At 37.2% G+C, this 17,248-nt stretch overlaps 1 protein-coding gene and 1 long non-coding RNA gene across 2 annotated transcripts; both read left to right on the top strand.

The window, feature by feature from the left end:
• Positions 1-8,944: 8,944 nt before the first annotated feature.
• Positions 8,945-9,943, top strand: LOC143420994 (uncharacterized). The gene is made up of 3 exons (XR_013100726.1): positions 8,945-9,048; positions 9,140-9,200; positions 9,861-9,943. It is a non-coding gene; the product is annotated as an uncharacterized LOC143420994 (long non-coding RNA).
• Positions 9,944-14,307: 4,364 nt separating this feature from the next.
• Positions 14,308-17,017, top strand: LOC101470808 (uncharacterized). The gene is made up of 5 exons (XM_004551046.2): positions 14,308-14,434; positions 14,960-15,109; positions 15,533-16,033; positions 16,130-16,190; positions 16,777-17,017. Exons 2-5 carry the CDS (start codon positions 14,971-14,973, stop codon positions 16,841-16,843), a joined length of 768 nt encoding a protein of 255 aa, XP_004551103.1. The 5' UTR covers positions 14,308-14,434; positions 14,960-14,970; the 3' UTR covers positions 16,844-17,017.
• Positions 17,018-17,248: the final 231 nt, after the last annotated feature.

Below are 17,248 nucleotides of genomic sequence, written 5' to 3'. Positions count from 1 at the left end.
CTAATGAAAATGGCGAAACGTTTAAAACTCTGGTGCAGAGATTGGCAAATCTGACCAGGAACGTTATAAAATGGATTGTCAGAACAGTCAGCGTTAAAGCCACTTTTGACAGTCCATACTAGGATGGCATTGGACATCTTGGGGGTGGGAAGGGGTTGGTGTGACCAAGGTGTGGTTTGGCTTGTTGTATGTATATTTGAGATCATATGGCTCTGGATGGACCAGTTACCAGGGCATGGAAGGAGGACAGACTCATTAAAGGAGGAGAAGGCATTTCCTGGGATTGGAGATCCTCTGGGTGAGTGGTTGATTAAAAGCATGCATAAAATAGAAGTTATCTGTTGTTATTGATTGGTAATAGATTGATAATTGGCCACATTTACAGCTGTATTGACTTGTTGTGGACGTAGTCGACTTCAGGTTTAAACACTCTAATTAACAGGTTGAAAATAGTGACATTAAAGGAAGAGTATGCAGCGCCACCCTGTCAGACGCCAGTGATGGTGGAGCTCACTGATGAATCAGGTGAGCTGGATTCATGGCTGATTCAAAACTAAGATCCCCTTGCTGTGGTCAGTAAGGGGAGAAAAGGGGGAAATAAAATCAAGAATTAATGAGGCATTTATAAACGTTTAGGTGTCAAGTGAAACGGGACAAAAGGGGGTGTTATACTGTTATTTTCAATGTCAGCATTATTATTGTATGAGAATCATGCAACAAGCATTGCATCGATGATCATTTATTGAAGCTTTTGACCTTATACTAACATCTGTGTTCCTGTGATTGTTATAACCTCTGATGAATCTTCCATTTACAGGTGTTAGGATAATGATATAATTTTTCATTGCAGGTGTAACCATGATCATTTTTATACATATTGCAACTTGTTGCTCATTGTAGAGTTGTGCTCAAGTTAATAAGGGTTAAAAGCTACAGTCAGCGCGAATGTCTGACTGATCTATTGAGGGGAAAGGCTTCGAGCATAGAAGGCCGCACGCGCTTACAAAACACTGATATCATGTTATTCTTTGTGATCTTTTCTTCAATTATGTCTTTAAGGTTAGTTTAAATAGTGGCAGTTAATTAAACGAGATTTATTAAAATATTAAATACCTGAGTCAGAACGTTACACGCGGATCACCTTAAGAGTCTGGGAAACTTTGTAGCTGCCTAATTTTTTTTTGAATGTTCTAGCTCCGTTGATTTGACACATTGGAATGTGTCAAAAAAGGGGGGGAAGGTTGAGCTTTAACATCAAACAAGGATTATTTGAACATTTTATAACTTCATTTGTGTCTTTAATAATTTAGGAATGGTAAAGCTTAAGCTAATAGCGGTCCGAGAAGACGGACCTTTTAGAGAATCAGTGAAAAAGCATAAACTATCACTTTCATGTTTAATCATTACTCATTGAAATGAACTGAATAGCGTTTAGAAGATTTGTTAATTTTTTGTCTTTTGTTAAAAAGAGGGGTTTCAATAATTTTCAGACACACCTTGCAAATGTGCTTATAACGAGTTGGCACTCGGCCTTTTGAAGGTCAGAAGCTTCGTTCGGCGTGACTGTCCGGACTGATAAAGTGTAAGAAATGCCTTGAGTGCGGAGGGCTAAATGCAAACACTGCTTACACACACATAAGATATGATTAGAATAAGTCCCTGGGACATTCTGAATGTTTTAGACCAATTCTGAATCACTAGAAGGTCAGTAGATAATAACATTAGATTATTAGGGTTAGGAAGAGAGGTGTTTTGGTTTTCTGTCTCTTACAGAGAAAGGAACAGACACCAGACGAGGTCACAGAGATGCGAGGATCCTCCGTAGCAGAGTCAGACACAGTGACTGCCGAGACATCAACTGGGTCCAAGGGTCATGGCGTTTGGGCTCCAGCTAGTCACCACAAAAGGATGGATCCCATAAACACAGCAATAACCATGAAGGGATTGGCGGAAATCCGGGAATACCAGACCAACGAAGTTCGAGAGGCTTTTGGGCAAAAAGGGGACACCTTCCTGTTCCTTTTTCTGGAGAATACACAGATCGTTGTTTGAAATCGGAGCAGAATAATCCCCTGATCTGTGTTACGACTGAAGGGTTGTCTAACCCCTAAGGTTGAGGAATTAAGAGCAGAGGATCACCCATCTGGACGACACTGGTAGCTGCAGCAATAAAATAAAGGTTAAGAGCTCTTCGGACAGAGGTTCTAGTCTACGTCTGAATGGTATCAGGGAACACCAAATAAAGCTGTGGGAGAACAGGGGAGTGTCATCTGGACCTGCTATCCTTGTAGTAATAGTTTGTCTTGCACCTGACTTGCGCAAACACAGAGGTCATCTTACATATGGTTTGCCCCTCAGGGGGACAAAGGACCTCAGGAGTGAGAAGAGATGAACCCGGCCACACTGGGCTACAGGGTGTTTGTGAGGTCATTATTCTAATGACCTCATCAGGGGGAATTGTAAAATTATGATATTATTTTATGCCATGTTATACCCCTAATTAAAGATTGTGAATTATTATGTAGTTTTAGTTTGCATTATTCTCCTGAATTAGAAGAAGCTGATAACTATTGCATTAGTTAAACTGATTTGCATTACATTAAATTGCTGACTTGTTGTGAATGAATGATATTGTTTTATGATGCATTATACTGCTGAGTTATAAGAAATACTGTTCGCAGAAGGTTATTGTCTAATTTGTCTGAGTAGAAGAGAACAGAGTGTGCTGGAGTTTTCTGCCCCATTTCAGCAGGAGCAGATAAACAGGGAGCCAAGGTCGTAGCTTAGGCGCTGTGTGAGAGAAAGCATGTGAATGTTTAGGCTTTTTATGATAAGGTGGAGGCACCAGAGGTTATAAAAGTTTGAGCAATGCTCCACCATTTTGAGATTTTGAGGCTGTCTGCATCAGTGTCCATCTCCCACGTGTGTGATCATTAAATCATCGTTTGACTCAACCCGGCCGGACCAGTGTTGTTATTGTGGTTTTTTCTCTTGTCTCCATCCCCAATATTTTGAACCTTAACACCAGTTTAGCTCACTGGTTAAAGCAGGTGATCCATATGACATAAGGTTAATGTAGAGGCCTGGATTTGAATTGCTGCAATGCATGACTTTCTCTCAGCTTGTCCTTACCTCCTGTCATCTAAAGCTGTGTGTCTGGTAGAAATTAGGAACTAAATGGAAAAAATGGAAGATAGAAACAAAATTTAAAATCTCACAGTAAAACATGAACAGGGCAGGTGCAAAACTGGAAACATGAAAAAGAAAACAGCGGAGCATGCAGCTATGAGGGAGGCTGTGACAAAGGAAGACTTCAAAAATAGGTGTGTTCCAATAGTCCATTTTGCTTGGAAGCCATAATAAGAGCTGTTCCAAATCTCTAAATTCATTAAGAAATGTTCGTCGTTGCTTGGAAAGATTGCTTCCTTTAACATATACACTTTACCATCCTTTTGAAAAGACAATTGAAAATGCTGTCCCATAACTCACCGCGACAGAACATACCATTCATGAAAACAATCAACATAATAAACAAAGTGTCACAGATCATGTAAATGTAAATATCAATAAACTGTCTTTTCCATGTCATAACCTGCTGATATATTTTGACTTTTTAAACAAACTGTTAAACGCACCTCTGAACTCTAAATGCCACATTGATGGAATAAAAACTACTTCTTGTTAAGTTGTTGCTGCATGAAGAACATAGATTTATTCAAATTTTATTTGTCACATACACAATCATACATAGTACGACATGCAGTGAAGTGCTTGTTGCTGTGCAATGCCCGACCATAAAAAACTAAACATAGACATAAAAGTAAATATAAACCTAAACTAGCAAGAATTACTGTTTGCGCACTGCTGTGAAAAATTAGTTTAGTTCTGTTAATTTCTGCTGTTTTTCAAGAAAATCTGATTGTTATTAAATAATACATTGGGAACGCCTCTAAATACTCAGTGTGAGGACTCAAACTTTATAAAACAAAATAAGTTATCTATTACTTTTTTATCATAAAACATCACAAGATTAGCGCCAGTATAGGAAACAAGCCACAAACATGGCTCAGAAATTGTTGTTACAACCAGTGTGTCACGGTATATTTAAGTCCTCTGTCTTCCTTTGTTCATTGTCAGGTCATCTGTTTATCCCACATCATAGTTCCTCAACTCTCTGTGAATGGTACTCATAGTCATTCGAGAATCTGTGTCTTTGATTAGCAGTCGTTGATCAATGGTCATAAGAATTTGCATACTAACAATCATGGAACTAACCCCCCAGCCCATTGTTCATTCAGTGGTGCTAGTTTCCTTTACTGTGCAAATGTACTGTTTACAAGATTGGGGAAACCTGCAGTCAGCTGAGACTGAAGAAGTCAGGTCGATGAGTGACGAAATGTTTCTCCCACTGAAAACGCTACGTCTAGATGTAGGTAAGATGTATGAATAATTAAATTCAAATTCAAATTTTATTTGTCACACACACACAACCATACACAGTATGACATGGGGGTGAAATGCTTGTAGCTGTACAATGCCCGACCATTAAATGACAGAAAAAAAAGTTTTACAGTATTTACAATTTACAGGTTACTACAAAATTTACAAATGAACTTAGGAATTTACAGTAAAGAATGTGCAAATAGCAGAAAGAGATTATAAAGATTATAAATTATAGGAATTATAGGATTATAGGAAATGTGTGGTGGTTAGTCTGGTGATGTGATGTGTGTGAGAGTCCAGTCCTACACTTGGTTCAGGGCCCGAATAGCCTGGGGGAAGAAGCTCCTCCTCATTCTCTCTGTTTTGGCCTTAAGGGAGCGGAAGCGCTTCCCAGACCTCAACAGTGAGAAGAGTCCATTGTTGGGATGGGAGAGGTCCATCATAATCTTCCTAGCTTTGGACTTGCACTGCTTGGTGTAGATGGACAGTAGGTCAGGGAGCGCTGATTGAATGATGCGTTCGGCTGAGCGCACCACTCTTTGCAGATCTCGTCTGTCCTGCTTGGTGCTGTTCCCAAACCAGGTGCAAATGTTTGCTGTCAGGACGCTCTCGATGGTGCAGGAGTAGAAGTTCTTGAGCACCTTCAGTGGCACGCATCAAGACATTATTTTATTAATATTTTTTAAATGATAGCATCTGTTTATAAGATCGGGGAAACCTGCAGTCAGCTGGTTGACCTCTGATGACCTCTAGAAATTTTCTTGAATATCTTTAAAATGATAGCAGCACAAATGAAATTTATTGCAGCACAAACCAGCACAAACGTAGCACAAACATTTTATGCCACTTTTGTTGGATTTAAAGAAGGTGGGGGGTGGCAACTTTACTCACATCTTATATTGGGAGTAATGGACAATCTGGTTATCAAAGGCAAGCACAAGAGACTGTTCCAGCTGTTATCTTTTGCGGCCAGGAAGAATATCCTGCTCCTCTGGGGCAGGCCAGCAATCCCAACTAAGAAATCCTGGCATAACATTGTTATGGACTGTATTCCCAATGAATATACAACTTGTATGCTCAACTCCACTTTGGACTCTTTCCACAGAACCTGGGACCCACATCTGAAATACGCTGGACCTGTACTGTCATCCTCGTTGTTGCGGGGCTTTCCCAAAATGAATTAATTTGTATTAATAACAAAAATATTAAAAAAAAAAAAAAAGTGGTGAGAGAGTTTGTGGTCCGGAGATCTGGTGGAAGGGCTTTCCAACGTCTTGGGACAGAACAAGTAAAGGCTCTGAGTCCCATGGTAGTCAGGGGAGCAGGTGGAACAGACAGAAGGGAAGCTGAAAAAAAGTGAAGTGTACAAGGGGATGAGTATGTATGGAGAAGATCAGATAAATATGGAGGAGCGAGATTATGAAGCGCTTTGAAAGTAGGAAGCAGGATCTTGAAATTGACACTGAGGTTTAATGGAAGCCAATGGAGCTGTTTAAGAACAGGTGTTATATGTTCATTAGTAATTCTCATTCATTTTATACATTGTTTTTACACATACGTCACTACTAAAGATATTTTCCTGTCGTGTTGATGGACTTTTGACTTGAATCTGACTACTCATCAAAACAGTTTGGACTTCTGTCAGTCACAACTTTAGATCGCTCACTTTCCTGACTACTGTTGATTACTGTTTTCAAGTTTTGTTCAAATATGTATACAATAGCAAATCAACCAACACACTGTCTAACAAAAATACATAACTGATGATCCCTAGATAATTTCTGATTTAAGACAACTCTTTGCACAGTAATACCTAGCACAATAGTACAAGGAAATTGGAAAACCATTCTCCGTAACCCCTGGTGATCGTTGTATGGGAAAATCCCAGTAAATCAACAGTCTCTGAAATCAACCCTCCTGAGATCAACAACCACGCCATATTTAATAATCTTTTTTTCATGTTCTCAGGTACATGTATAAATTCTCTGAGTTGCTGCTGATGAGAAAGACTGATTAGGTATTTAGATTACTGTGATAAGCAGTGGAACAGGCATACTTAATAAAATAGCTGTTGAATGTATGTATTGTGACTTCCCACTGGATGTCAGCTGGACATGCAGATCATGTATATATTGGGTATGGCAGTCCATGACCAGTTCTGGACATCTAATTAATGTCCAAACTAGGTCCACAATTTGGGCGTCCAACCATGACCCAACTTGGACATCAATATGGCGTTCACAGTTTGAACTTTGGTCTGGGTAATTTTTTAGACGTCTATGACATGTGCAGGAAATGTACAGATTAATAAGATATTATTCACAAATATCAACATGATGAAATGACTGACTGACTAATAATGTTTTGACAAATGTGAAGAAGACTTTGATTATTGTGTCTTTTGTTTTCAAAAACGCTCCGATTTTTTTGAGAACTCCATTAAAAGTGGTGAGAATGACCTTTCTGCTGTGACATTTCCACCAGGTCAGTTGAGAAAAACTGAAATTACATGTTATTACACTATCTGTATTTAGACAAATTAACGATATTTATATTTGATGAATCCAAAAGTAGATTTTAGTATCCTGAACAAAACATTTTGGATGTTGGCAAAAAAGTTTCAAACTATGGGCATGGCTGTGCAGTAAGCTGCAGTACCAGCAGAGGGAGAGATTTTATTTCAATCAATATTATATTTCAAGTCAAGCAGCCTTCCTTTTTTAAGTTTTATCATTATGTTGGTACAACAGCTGTTGCTGGGAATTTCTTCAAATTTGGCTTTAACGGTCAATTTGATGTCCAGTGGGCAGTGTCACTGTGATCTGTTCCATTCTTTCTCAAGAAAGAATTACAGTCTACGTGAAGCAAATGCACAAATATATTGACATTCAGCAGGTTCACATTGCCTTTACAGTGAAACCACAAAATTCAGAGAAGCCTTCTCGCTGGCATGCCCCTGAATGATCCTCTTGGGTGCTGTCATTTGATAGTCAGGTAAATGAAAGCTTTGAATGTCATGTTCTGGTACTGGGTATTTAGTGTCATGTGTGCATTTATGTATTGTTCATCAACATTAAAAATTTTCCTTTCTCAAGCGAAACTTCCCAGACAACAAAGACAGCAGTAAAACAGGCTGGCCCAATGGTAAAAGGCATCATATATAAACTCACAGGTTCTGTCTGCAAACATACACAGGGGGACATTTCTCTCAGTCAACAGTCAATCAGGTTGATCAACGTGGTAAGGAAGAATTCTCTTCATTATTTTAATTGTTATCACTTTGTTTTGTTGTATTATGTAAAAAGGATCAATTTTATTTACTGACAACTGGTTTTCTTTTTTTCTTAAATTGGCATCTTCATTGTAGGGTTGTTGAAAATTATTTGGGCAAAAAGCATAATTGAAAATGAGAAGTTTTTAATGAATTTCAAAAGTTCTGCAGTTCATCTGGGGAATTTTAGCATTAATTATTAGCGATGTTGACTCTTGGTAGTGGAGAGTTTTGAAGAACATATGATAATTAAAACAAACAATGATTCCTCCACAGAAAGTGCTGACATGAAGCTTGGGTTGCTTGTCGTGGTGGCTGTGGCAGTTGTGCTGCCCAGCTTTTCTGAGAGCAGGATTGTCTCCAAATGTGAGCTCAAAGACAAGCTCGGGAAAATGATCAATCTGCCCAGAAACTCAAAGGAAAAAATCTTGGCAATAGGTGAGCTTAAATGCATTTGTTGTGTTCAACTTTTATGACCTCCAAACGCACATCCCTTGGGCACTGATTAAAATCAGTGGTAAAGCTGAAATGTCCAAAAGTATAATTCTGATGTATTGAAGTTCACTGCTATTTTATGATTCTTCTCTACCAGAGGAAAATACTAACCCCCTTTTAGATATCTTTAGATAAAATAAAAATAGATAGACTATGTCAAAGAATGTCTACTTTAAAGAATTGTCTAAAAAAAACTCCCCCAAAAAACTCCTTGTAAAACATCAACTTAGGGGTATTTTTTTGTCTCCTTTAGTTTACACTTGGCTTCTGTGAAGTAGCACTGCAACACCTGGACTAATTTCTCTATTCATTTGCTGATAAAACTGATGTACAATGTGCTATTTTTGATTGTATTACAGTAGCCACTAAAATAAAACTAAAAGCACACATATTATGGAAGGTAAAAGAAAACAGCAACAACAACTCTTACTGTGTATCATATTTTGTTCTTTTTTTGTCTTTCTTCCCTGTTTGGTCTCTTTGTGTACATGACTGATTTGCTGCAGTTATCTGTGACGTGAAACGGAGGTCTGATCTGAACACCGCTTTGGTCACATCATTTGGAAAGTGCACTAACACTACTACTAGCCCAACTAGTACTAACTCCACCATCAGCTCAGTGAACACAACCCTTGAGTCAAACAGCACAAGTAGCAGTGAGGAAGACAGCAGTGAGGAGGAGAGCAGGCAAATTAACGGAGGAGTGGAAGACAGCAGGGAGGAGGAAAATTTGACGCCTTTGTCCCTCAGCCTTTACGGGCTCTTCCAGCTGTCTGACAGGAAGTTCTGTGATTCAGGGTATTGCCCATCTGAAAATTTGTGTAATACCTCCTGCACAGGTGAGGTCCTACACCAAAAGCAAACACAGATTTACTAGGTAAGTTTTGATTTTTATTTTGCGTATTAAAAATAGTTTCTTTTTTCTTGCAGCCTTTAACGACGAGGACATAACTGATGATATTGCTTGTGTTATCCAGACTGGATACTGGAAGTAAGTTTCTGGAGAGCAAAACAGACATAGGTCAGATAAATAATCAAACCTTTGAATAAATATGAGATGACTGAGCGATACATCAGCTAACTGATCAATTTAGATATGCGAAACAACAGTTGACAAATGACAGGAAAATCTTATCGACCTTTTGCATCACAGCTTCAGTGCTCAGTGGCCTTCTGTCTTTAGCTTTACTCTGATGTTTGAACATCATTGTTTCAAAATATTTGATCTAATTTGGTGCTTTCATGATGGTGGTGAAGACCACTGTTTGACATTCTGGTTAGGATTTCTGAGGGGGATCAGGATACTTTCTGTGTATGAAGGTACATCAAAGTGAAGATTCCTTCTCATATTTAAGTGTTACATTCAAAAGCTACACATGTGTGCCAGTTTAGCTCCCTGCGTAGAACAGGTGATCATTATGTCATAAGGTTCATGCAGAGGCCTGGGTTTAAATCTACCACAAGGTCAATTATGGCATGTCTCCCAGCTATCCCTTCTTCTTATCAATGTTCAGAAAGTGTACTTAAAAAGAAATATACATATAAATGGGTGTATGGAATAAAACACTAAGTTAATCCAAAGAAAACTACAACAGAGAAATACAAAAAAATTTGTGTTGCCTAATAACTGCCTTTTGCTCTAATCAAACAGGGAGATTGAGATGACAGCCTCAGAGTCATGTCGTCACAACTGGAATTGCTTCAAAGAATGTAAATGAATGGCTGCGAGATCACAGTTTATACGTGCAGGATCACAACTATTTATTCTTCAGAACCATCTCCTGTTAGCTGTGATCAAGAAACTGCATGCTCGATTACCTACTATATGTTACGAAGCACTATTTTCTTTCTTTGGTGGGGGAATCTTTCAATAAATATTACTTTGCAGCATGAATGTATATACCCATAGTAAAACCAAAGCTCACACTCTGCTGCTCTTCTTATCACATAACATGAAGAGCTGTGTGGGAAACAGAACCCACCATAAATGATTCCCATATGAAATTAAAAAAAAACCCAGAATAATCTAAGATATTTAAAGACCTACTTGTGAGCCTTATTTTTGATCAAATTGTAATACTTGCCCTCAACACAAAAATTAAGGGCTAGGTAGGTTATGATAGCTATTTTCCTTTAATAAATTAAATTTACATTTAAAATCTGTATGTTGTATTTAATTTGGTTGTTTTTATTTAGTTAGTTTTTCAATATGTAGTGTGACAAATATGCAAAAGGGGAAAAAAGAGAAATCAGCTACTGGAGAACAGTTAACGGGGAAATTTGGATACATAAATAGATTATTTGTAACAAAAACACTTAACTGTAAATGCACTTGAACAGGGGGCAAACAATGTTTTTACAGGGAAGAGGAAATATTTGTACTGTAAACAGTTCAGTCATGTGTAACAACATCTATTTAACAGGAAAGAAATATTTATGCTGGAAACAACTGTTTTAAAATCTAAGAGACCATTACATCAATGCTCGATCCCCCCCCTCCAGCAGATCCAAGTACTTGCATAAGGAAATTATGATGTAATTACTGATGCAAATTGAGCCCAGTGTCACAACCATAAACTGGATCAGATTAAAACATACCATTTGTACTGCCTGTCTTAACTCTACATGGACATCTTCAACTTTCTGCACATCTTTCTTGCTAAAGAATTGTATATTTTTATTTTAATAGTAAAATAAATCTGTACTATATTACCAAACAAAATTTACTATTAGCTGAAAATGACAAGTGGTGGAGGAAATTTTAAACCTTTCTAAGAGAGACAAGATAAACCTTTATTAGTCCCACACTAATAAAAAACATTTTTGGTCATGGCAGAAAGTACAAGTTTAAGAGCAGTAAAAGTTGAGAAAAACACAATGGAATAGGATAAGATAAAATAGAATAACATACTGTATAACATAAAAGACATTGAAAATAGCTCAGTATAGACAAAACTGTATTACTGGAAAACTGTGCCTAAAATATTAAATATAAAAATAATAATTCTCCATAAAAATGTTCCCCATCTGCAGTAGATGGATTACTTACTGAATGTGGCCAAACTTGAGCTTGTTTTATATAGTTTATATTCTATTTTATGTCCAGCATTATAATTTATAAATCATATGTTTGTGGCTGTCCTGTAAGTACAACATAAGAATGAAAAAAGGCCCTGGGCTAGACCCAGGACTCTCTGGAGCAATTATATCTCTCAGCTGGACTGGGAACGCCATGTGTTCCTCTGGATAAGCTGGAGGAGCTTCACCTCTTTTTAAAAAAAAACATTGAAAGGAACATTCTCTGGCCTGTCTCTCTGATGACGTACATTTTTTGTAGATAATTTTCAAATTAAGAATAGTGAAGCATTTAAAATTTACAATACAAAATTTTTAGAATGACACCATCACATGAACTTACAGTGCATCGGAAAAGTACTTACATCATTTGATTTGTTCCGCATTTTGTCATGTTACAGCCTTATTCCAAAATGCACTGAATGAATTTTTCACCATTTTATTATTCTACACAGAATCCCTTTTTTGAAAATTCTGACTTAAAGTAACTTAATGTTGTTGTGTTTGTCAGATTGGCTTACATTGATGGTATTTTTTTTATAGAGAAGCTACAGAATAAAAAGACAATTGAGAATAGTATGATATCCATGACACACACCAATATAATGATGGGTGCAGCATACTTGAAGCCTATCCAAGCTGTCCTGAATACAAGAGGTGTGGTACACAAAGGGCAGTACCAGTCTTGTTTAAAAGACATTTCACAATGCACAATAACTTGAGCAATAGATCATGAATAGATCCACTATTTCACTGACTTTCACTTTCTGGAAATATTAAACAGATTAAAATGAAAAAGTAGTTCCTGAGTCACTCTGTGTGGGATGAAATCATATAAAAATTCATTCCTGGAGCAAACAGACCCATTTGTATTTTTGTACTTTTTACTGAAAGCATATTGATTTCCTCTCCTGATATTTAGACTGTAGTATTGATATTTTAACTTTTGCCTATTTTACTTTTACTGAATCAGTACTGAGTCCTTATTGGGGTCTGACAAATGCACATCAGTCAGGATTAAATACCAGCACATGGTTCTAATCAATCAACACCTGTACCAAAATATTGTAACCCCTAGCGTGTGTTAAAAATCAGCCCATACATATCAAAATAGCTGACCCCAATATCTATAAAATTATAAAAGGAAATACAAAACTATCTGGGAAAAAAGACTAAAGAAGGCAATTCTTAATTAAATCAAAAGAGAATATAATTCAACCATTAAAATCAAGTTTACAGTGTTAACAGTGTTTTACTAATCAAAATGTGATGCCATTTAATAAACAGAGATGGGTTGCAACATGTTACTGTAATCGAATTACTTTTTTCAAGTAACAAGTAAAGGATTACTATTGCAAAAAAGCTTTGGAATTAGTGTGTTACTGCATTACTAAACCGTGATTTTGTTTGTTAGATTGTCTCATGACAATGGCGTACGAACATGCGACATCCATGGCAGCACCAGACGTGTGTAGATCAATGAAGGATAATATGGGGTGTGAGAGAGAGTGCGACCATGCAGCGTTTAAAGCTTGGAAGTACTGACATTAAGTTAAGTTTGATTCTGTAAAAAGTGACAAAAACATTAGCGTCTGCTGTACACACTGCATGGGAAGAAAACTTCTTTCCACAGTGAAAAATTAAACTTCAATCTGAACAAGTACTTAGCACGCTGCCACGAGAACGTGAAATTCATAGAGAAATCCTGGGACTGTACTTGAATCTCTTCTTTATTCTTCCAACATTACAAAAAATAATGACATTCAAGGCTATACGCTAAAAAAGAACTGTAACATTTTACAAAGTGGTTCATCTTTCCCATTTTCCTTTTAGTCACTTTCTTTTCCTTCTCTTTAGTCCCAGCTAATTCCCAACTCTGGGACATTTAAAATTCATCTTATCTTATTACTATGCACTTACGACAGGGGAAATTTCCTGTGTGTTTGAAGCCAAGTTGTTTTGGTTGGGCAGCAACATTGAATCAGTTTGCCATGGAGTTCAGAAAACAGCTATCTTAAAGAAGCATCACTCTAAACATTAAACAGAATTACGCTAATTCTGTGTAGCAATGGGGCGAGGAGGGGGTGGCACAAAAAAACTCACCTTAACCAAACAGGCATGAAAAGCATGAATTATTCTTGTGCCAAATATTTAACTTAATTTGACTGCAGAAAAAATGGACTTTCAAGTGGTTTGTGTTGTTTTTTACTTTTTCATTTCATGCACCCCTGGTTGTAGAATAACCTAAATAAACATTAAAATAACTTTACGTTGTATGCAGAGTGGAGTTAAATCAGTGAGTAAACATTTCTAAGGACACTTAAGCCCCTCTCTTCGTCCCACTGTGACTAGACGATTGTTTAGGTGGACACTGACTGACTTAGACTGGTTCTTTTAAAACAAAGATCATTGTTAACGTGTTTAACTTCCTGAAGACTTGTAATGTCATTCGACGTGTTTCAATGATGACGCAGCAAAACTAACTATGGCAAACTATTTAGATCAGCACTGGATAAATATGAACAAACTTTACACAAGACAGAAAATATCATCATTGATACATTTTATTTCTCTGCATAGATGTTGCTGTGAATTTCTTTAAATATGGTATGAATAGTAACTGACATTTAAGCATGAACTAATCTCGTTTTAGTCTCCAGTGATCAATGTCATTGTGATTTCATATCAGTTTGATTCTAAATATTTCAAGGAGAGATGTTCTGCAACTCCAAATGCACAAATACACATAGATTAATCAGGGTCACATCTCCAGTACAGTTAAATTGCAAAATTCAAATGAGTAAAGTCCATAGTTTGCCCCGGAATAATCTTTTTGGGTGCTGTCATTTTTTATTCGAGTCCATGACAACGATCGATGCAATGGTCAGATTCTGGGTGATTTAATGTCATATGGGCTTGGTAAAAGAATATAATCCATGTCCTAACAATGATCACAGCCACCTTTGTGTATTGTGTCACGAACATTAAAAATTTTCCTGTTTCACAAGTGAAACTCCCCAGACAACAAAGACAGCAGTAAAGCAGGCTGGTCCAGTGTTAAAGCGCATATATAAACTCACAGGCTGTGTTTGCAAACATTAACAGAGGGAAATTTCTCCGGGTTAACTGTCCATCGGGTAGATCACAGTGGTAAGGAAGATTTTCTTCTTCTTTGATTATCACTTAGTGCTTGTTATATTCGCAAAACAAAAATTACATCCTGTTCCATCACTTGCTCTGTTAGTGGTTTTTAAAAATTTTTTTAACACTGACTTCATTGTAGAGTTAGAAAAAAAATGAATGAGGAGAAATTATTTGACAATAAACTGTGTTGACTCCATCTGCTTTAAAGTCAGGGAGTGTGTGCTCGTTTGAAAACCTTATTTTAAACCAACAGATCCAAACAATCAAAATTAGTTTTAACAAATCTTAAAAGTTCTGCAATTACATTGTGGAAAACTGAATACAGTTTAATAACAAAATCTTGCAACTTTCATTTATTTGTATGTATCCTTTAACTTATTTTTGACATTTTGTAGAAATGTGAATGAGTGTCATCAAACAAGAAAAAAGCCATGAATCCATATAGATTTTTAGCAATTTGAGAAATTGGGGTACATATACAAATTTTAACAAATATATTTTAAGGGTTTTTTTTTTCATGTTTTCCCACAGAAAGTGCTGACATGAAACTCGGGTTGCTTGTTGTGGTGGCTGTGGCAGTTCTGCTGCCCAGCTTTTCTGAGAGCCGGATCGTCTCCAAATGCGAGCTCCAAGACAAGCTTGGGAAAGTGATACGTCTGCCCAGGACACTCTTGGCTATAAGTAAGTCCAATGACTTAAATCCATGACAAAAGTCTGTACCTTAGCTGTAGACTAGAATACCACTGGGGTATTTAAGCCTAATGCTGTTTTTTGATTCTTCTGTATTAGAAGAAAATATTAACTTTTATAAATCTGATAGCTTCAGTTATCAGTTCAAAGGCAGCAGTAAGAGCACAGAGAGACAGAGAGAGCCTAGACCAGTTTGTCTATTCATTTATAAATAAATCTGACATCCAATGAAATATATTTCATGTGGCCCCCATGACTGAAAAAAGTAACCACTAAAGTAAAACTAAAAGCACATACATTTGAAAGAAAACAGAAAGAAAATAGCAACTCTTACTGGCTATCACCTTTATAATTGCATTTTTTTTCTCCTTTGTTTGCTTTTACTTCTTTGCATGTGTGACTTGTTTGCCACAGTTGTCTGTGAAGTGGACAGGATCTCTCGTCTGAACACCAGCTTGGTCAATGTGCTTGGCAAGCGCACAACTACCACACTAAAGCCAACAACCCCCTCCACAACAGCAGTCACCTTAACGACCACTGGAGCGACGACACTGACAAGCACCAACTCAGCAACCACTGACCTGACTGCTACTACTACTACTACTTCTACTGCTATTACTACTACTACTACTGTCATGACTACTAGCCCTGCGATTACTAACTCCACCATCAGCTCAGTGAACACAACCCTTGTGTCAAACAGCACAAGTGGCATGAAAAGAAGAAAGCGACATGCTCACTCGAGCAGTGAGGAGGAGATCGGGCAAACTGGCGGAGGAGTGGAAGACAGCAGTGAGGAGGAAAACTTGAAGCCTTCGTCCCTCGGCCTTTACGGGCTCTTCCAGCTGCCTGACAACATTTTCTGTAATTCGGGGCTTCGTCCATCCAGAAATGTTTGCCGCACCTCCTGCAACTGTGAGTTCTTGCACCCACAGCGGGTTAATTTATTATGTTTTGTTTTTTTGTTTTTTTTATTTTGCATATTAAAAATTGTTTCTTTTTTCCTCGCAGCCTTCACTGACAATAACATAACTGACGATATTGCTTGTTTCATCAACACTGGTTACTGGAGGTAAGTTTCTGGACAGCATAATACATATAGGTCAAATAAATAATCAAACCTTTGAATAAATATCACATGCCTGTGATGAATTATTTGACTAATTTATTTGCAGTATATATACTGTACAACAATTGACAAATTAAAGAAAAATCCGATATAAACTGATTTAGCAAGCTGTGACATTAATACAGCTTCAGCACTCCCTTGCATGTCTCTGGAACTTTAATGTAAGGACTGAACACCATTGTTAAGAAATCACTGTCTGAGATGCTGGTTAGGATTTCTGAAGGGGATCCACCTCATATATAGATGCAATAATCAAACATTACAAATGTGTACAGCTTAGCTCACTCAGTAAAGCATGTGATCAATATGCCATAAGGTTAATGCTGAGGCCTGGGTTTGAATCTGTCCCCAAAATCAGTCATTGCATATCTTCCAACAACTGTCAAAAAAGTGCATTTTTTATATTAAAAAGAAGCAGATACACAAAAAGCTTAAGTGAAGACACTGAATATAACACAAATATGTTAATGTAAAGAGAAATACAACATATGGTGTTGCCTAATAATTACCTTTTGTTTTAATCCAACAGGAACATTGTGAGGAGAGCCTCTCGCTCATGTCGTCACAACATGAATTTCTTAAGAGAATGTAAATAAGTGGATGTGGAATCACAGTTTTTCCCTGCAGAATCACAAAAAATTCTTCACAGTTTCCATCTCCAGTGATCTGTGATTAAGGAACCGCATGCTCCATTATCTACTTTACCTTATGAAGCACTATTTTCTTTCTTTGGTGGAGGAATCTTTCAATAAACATTACTTTGCAGCATATATACAGTGGTGTGAAACGTGTTTGCTTCCTTCCTATTTTCTGTTTTTTGTATGTTTGTCACACTTAAATGTTTCAGATCATCAAACAAATTTTACTATTAGACAAACTAAACACAAAATTAATGTTTTTTATTATTAAGGGAAAAAAATCCAAACCTAAATGGCCTTCTGTGAAAAAGTGATTGCCCCCTAAACCTAATAATTGGTTGGGCCACCCTTAGGAGCAACAAT

The sequence above is a fragment of the Maylandia zebra genome, linkage group LG11 (genome assembly GCF_041146795.1).
Source record: "Maylandia zebra isolate NMK-2024a linkage group LG11, Mzebra_GT3a, whole genome shotgun sequence".
Taxonomy (NCBI): domain Eukaryota; kingdom Metazoa; phylum Chordata; class Actinopteri; order Cichliformes; family Cichlidae; genus Maylandia; species Maylandia zebra.
Note: the sequence above shows the minus strand (reverse complement) of the source record. Positions and strands in the feature narration are given on the sequence as shown.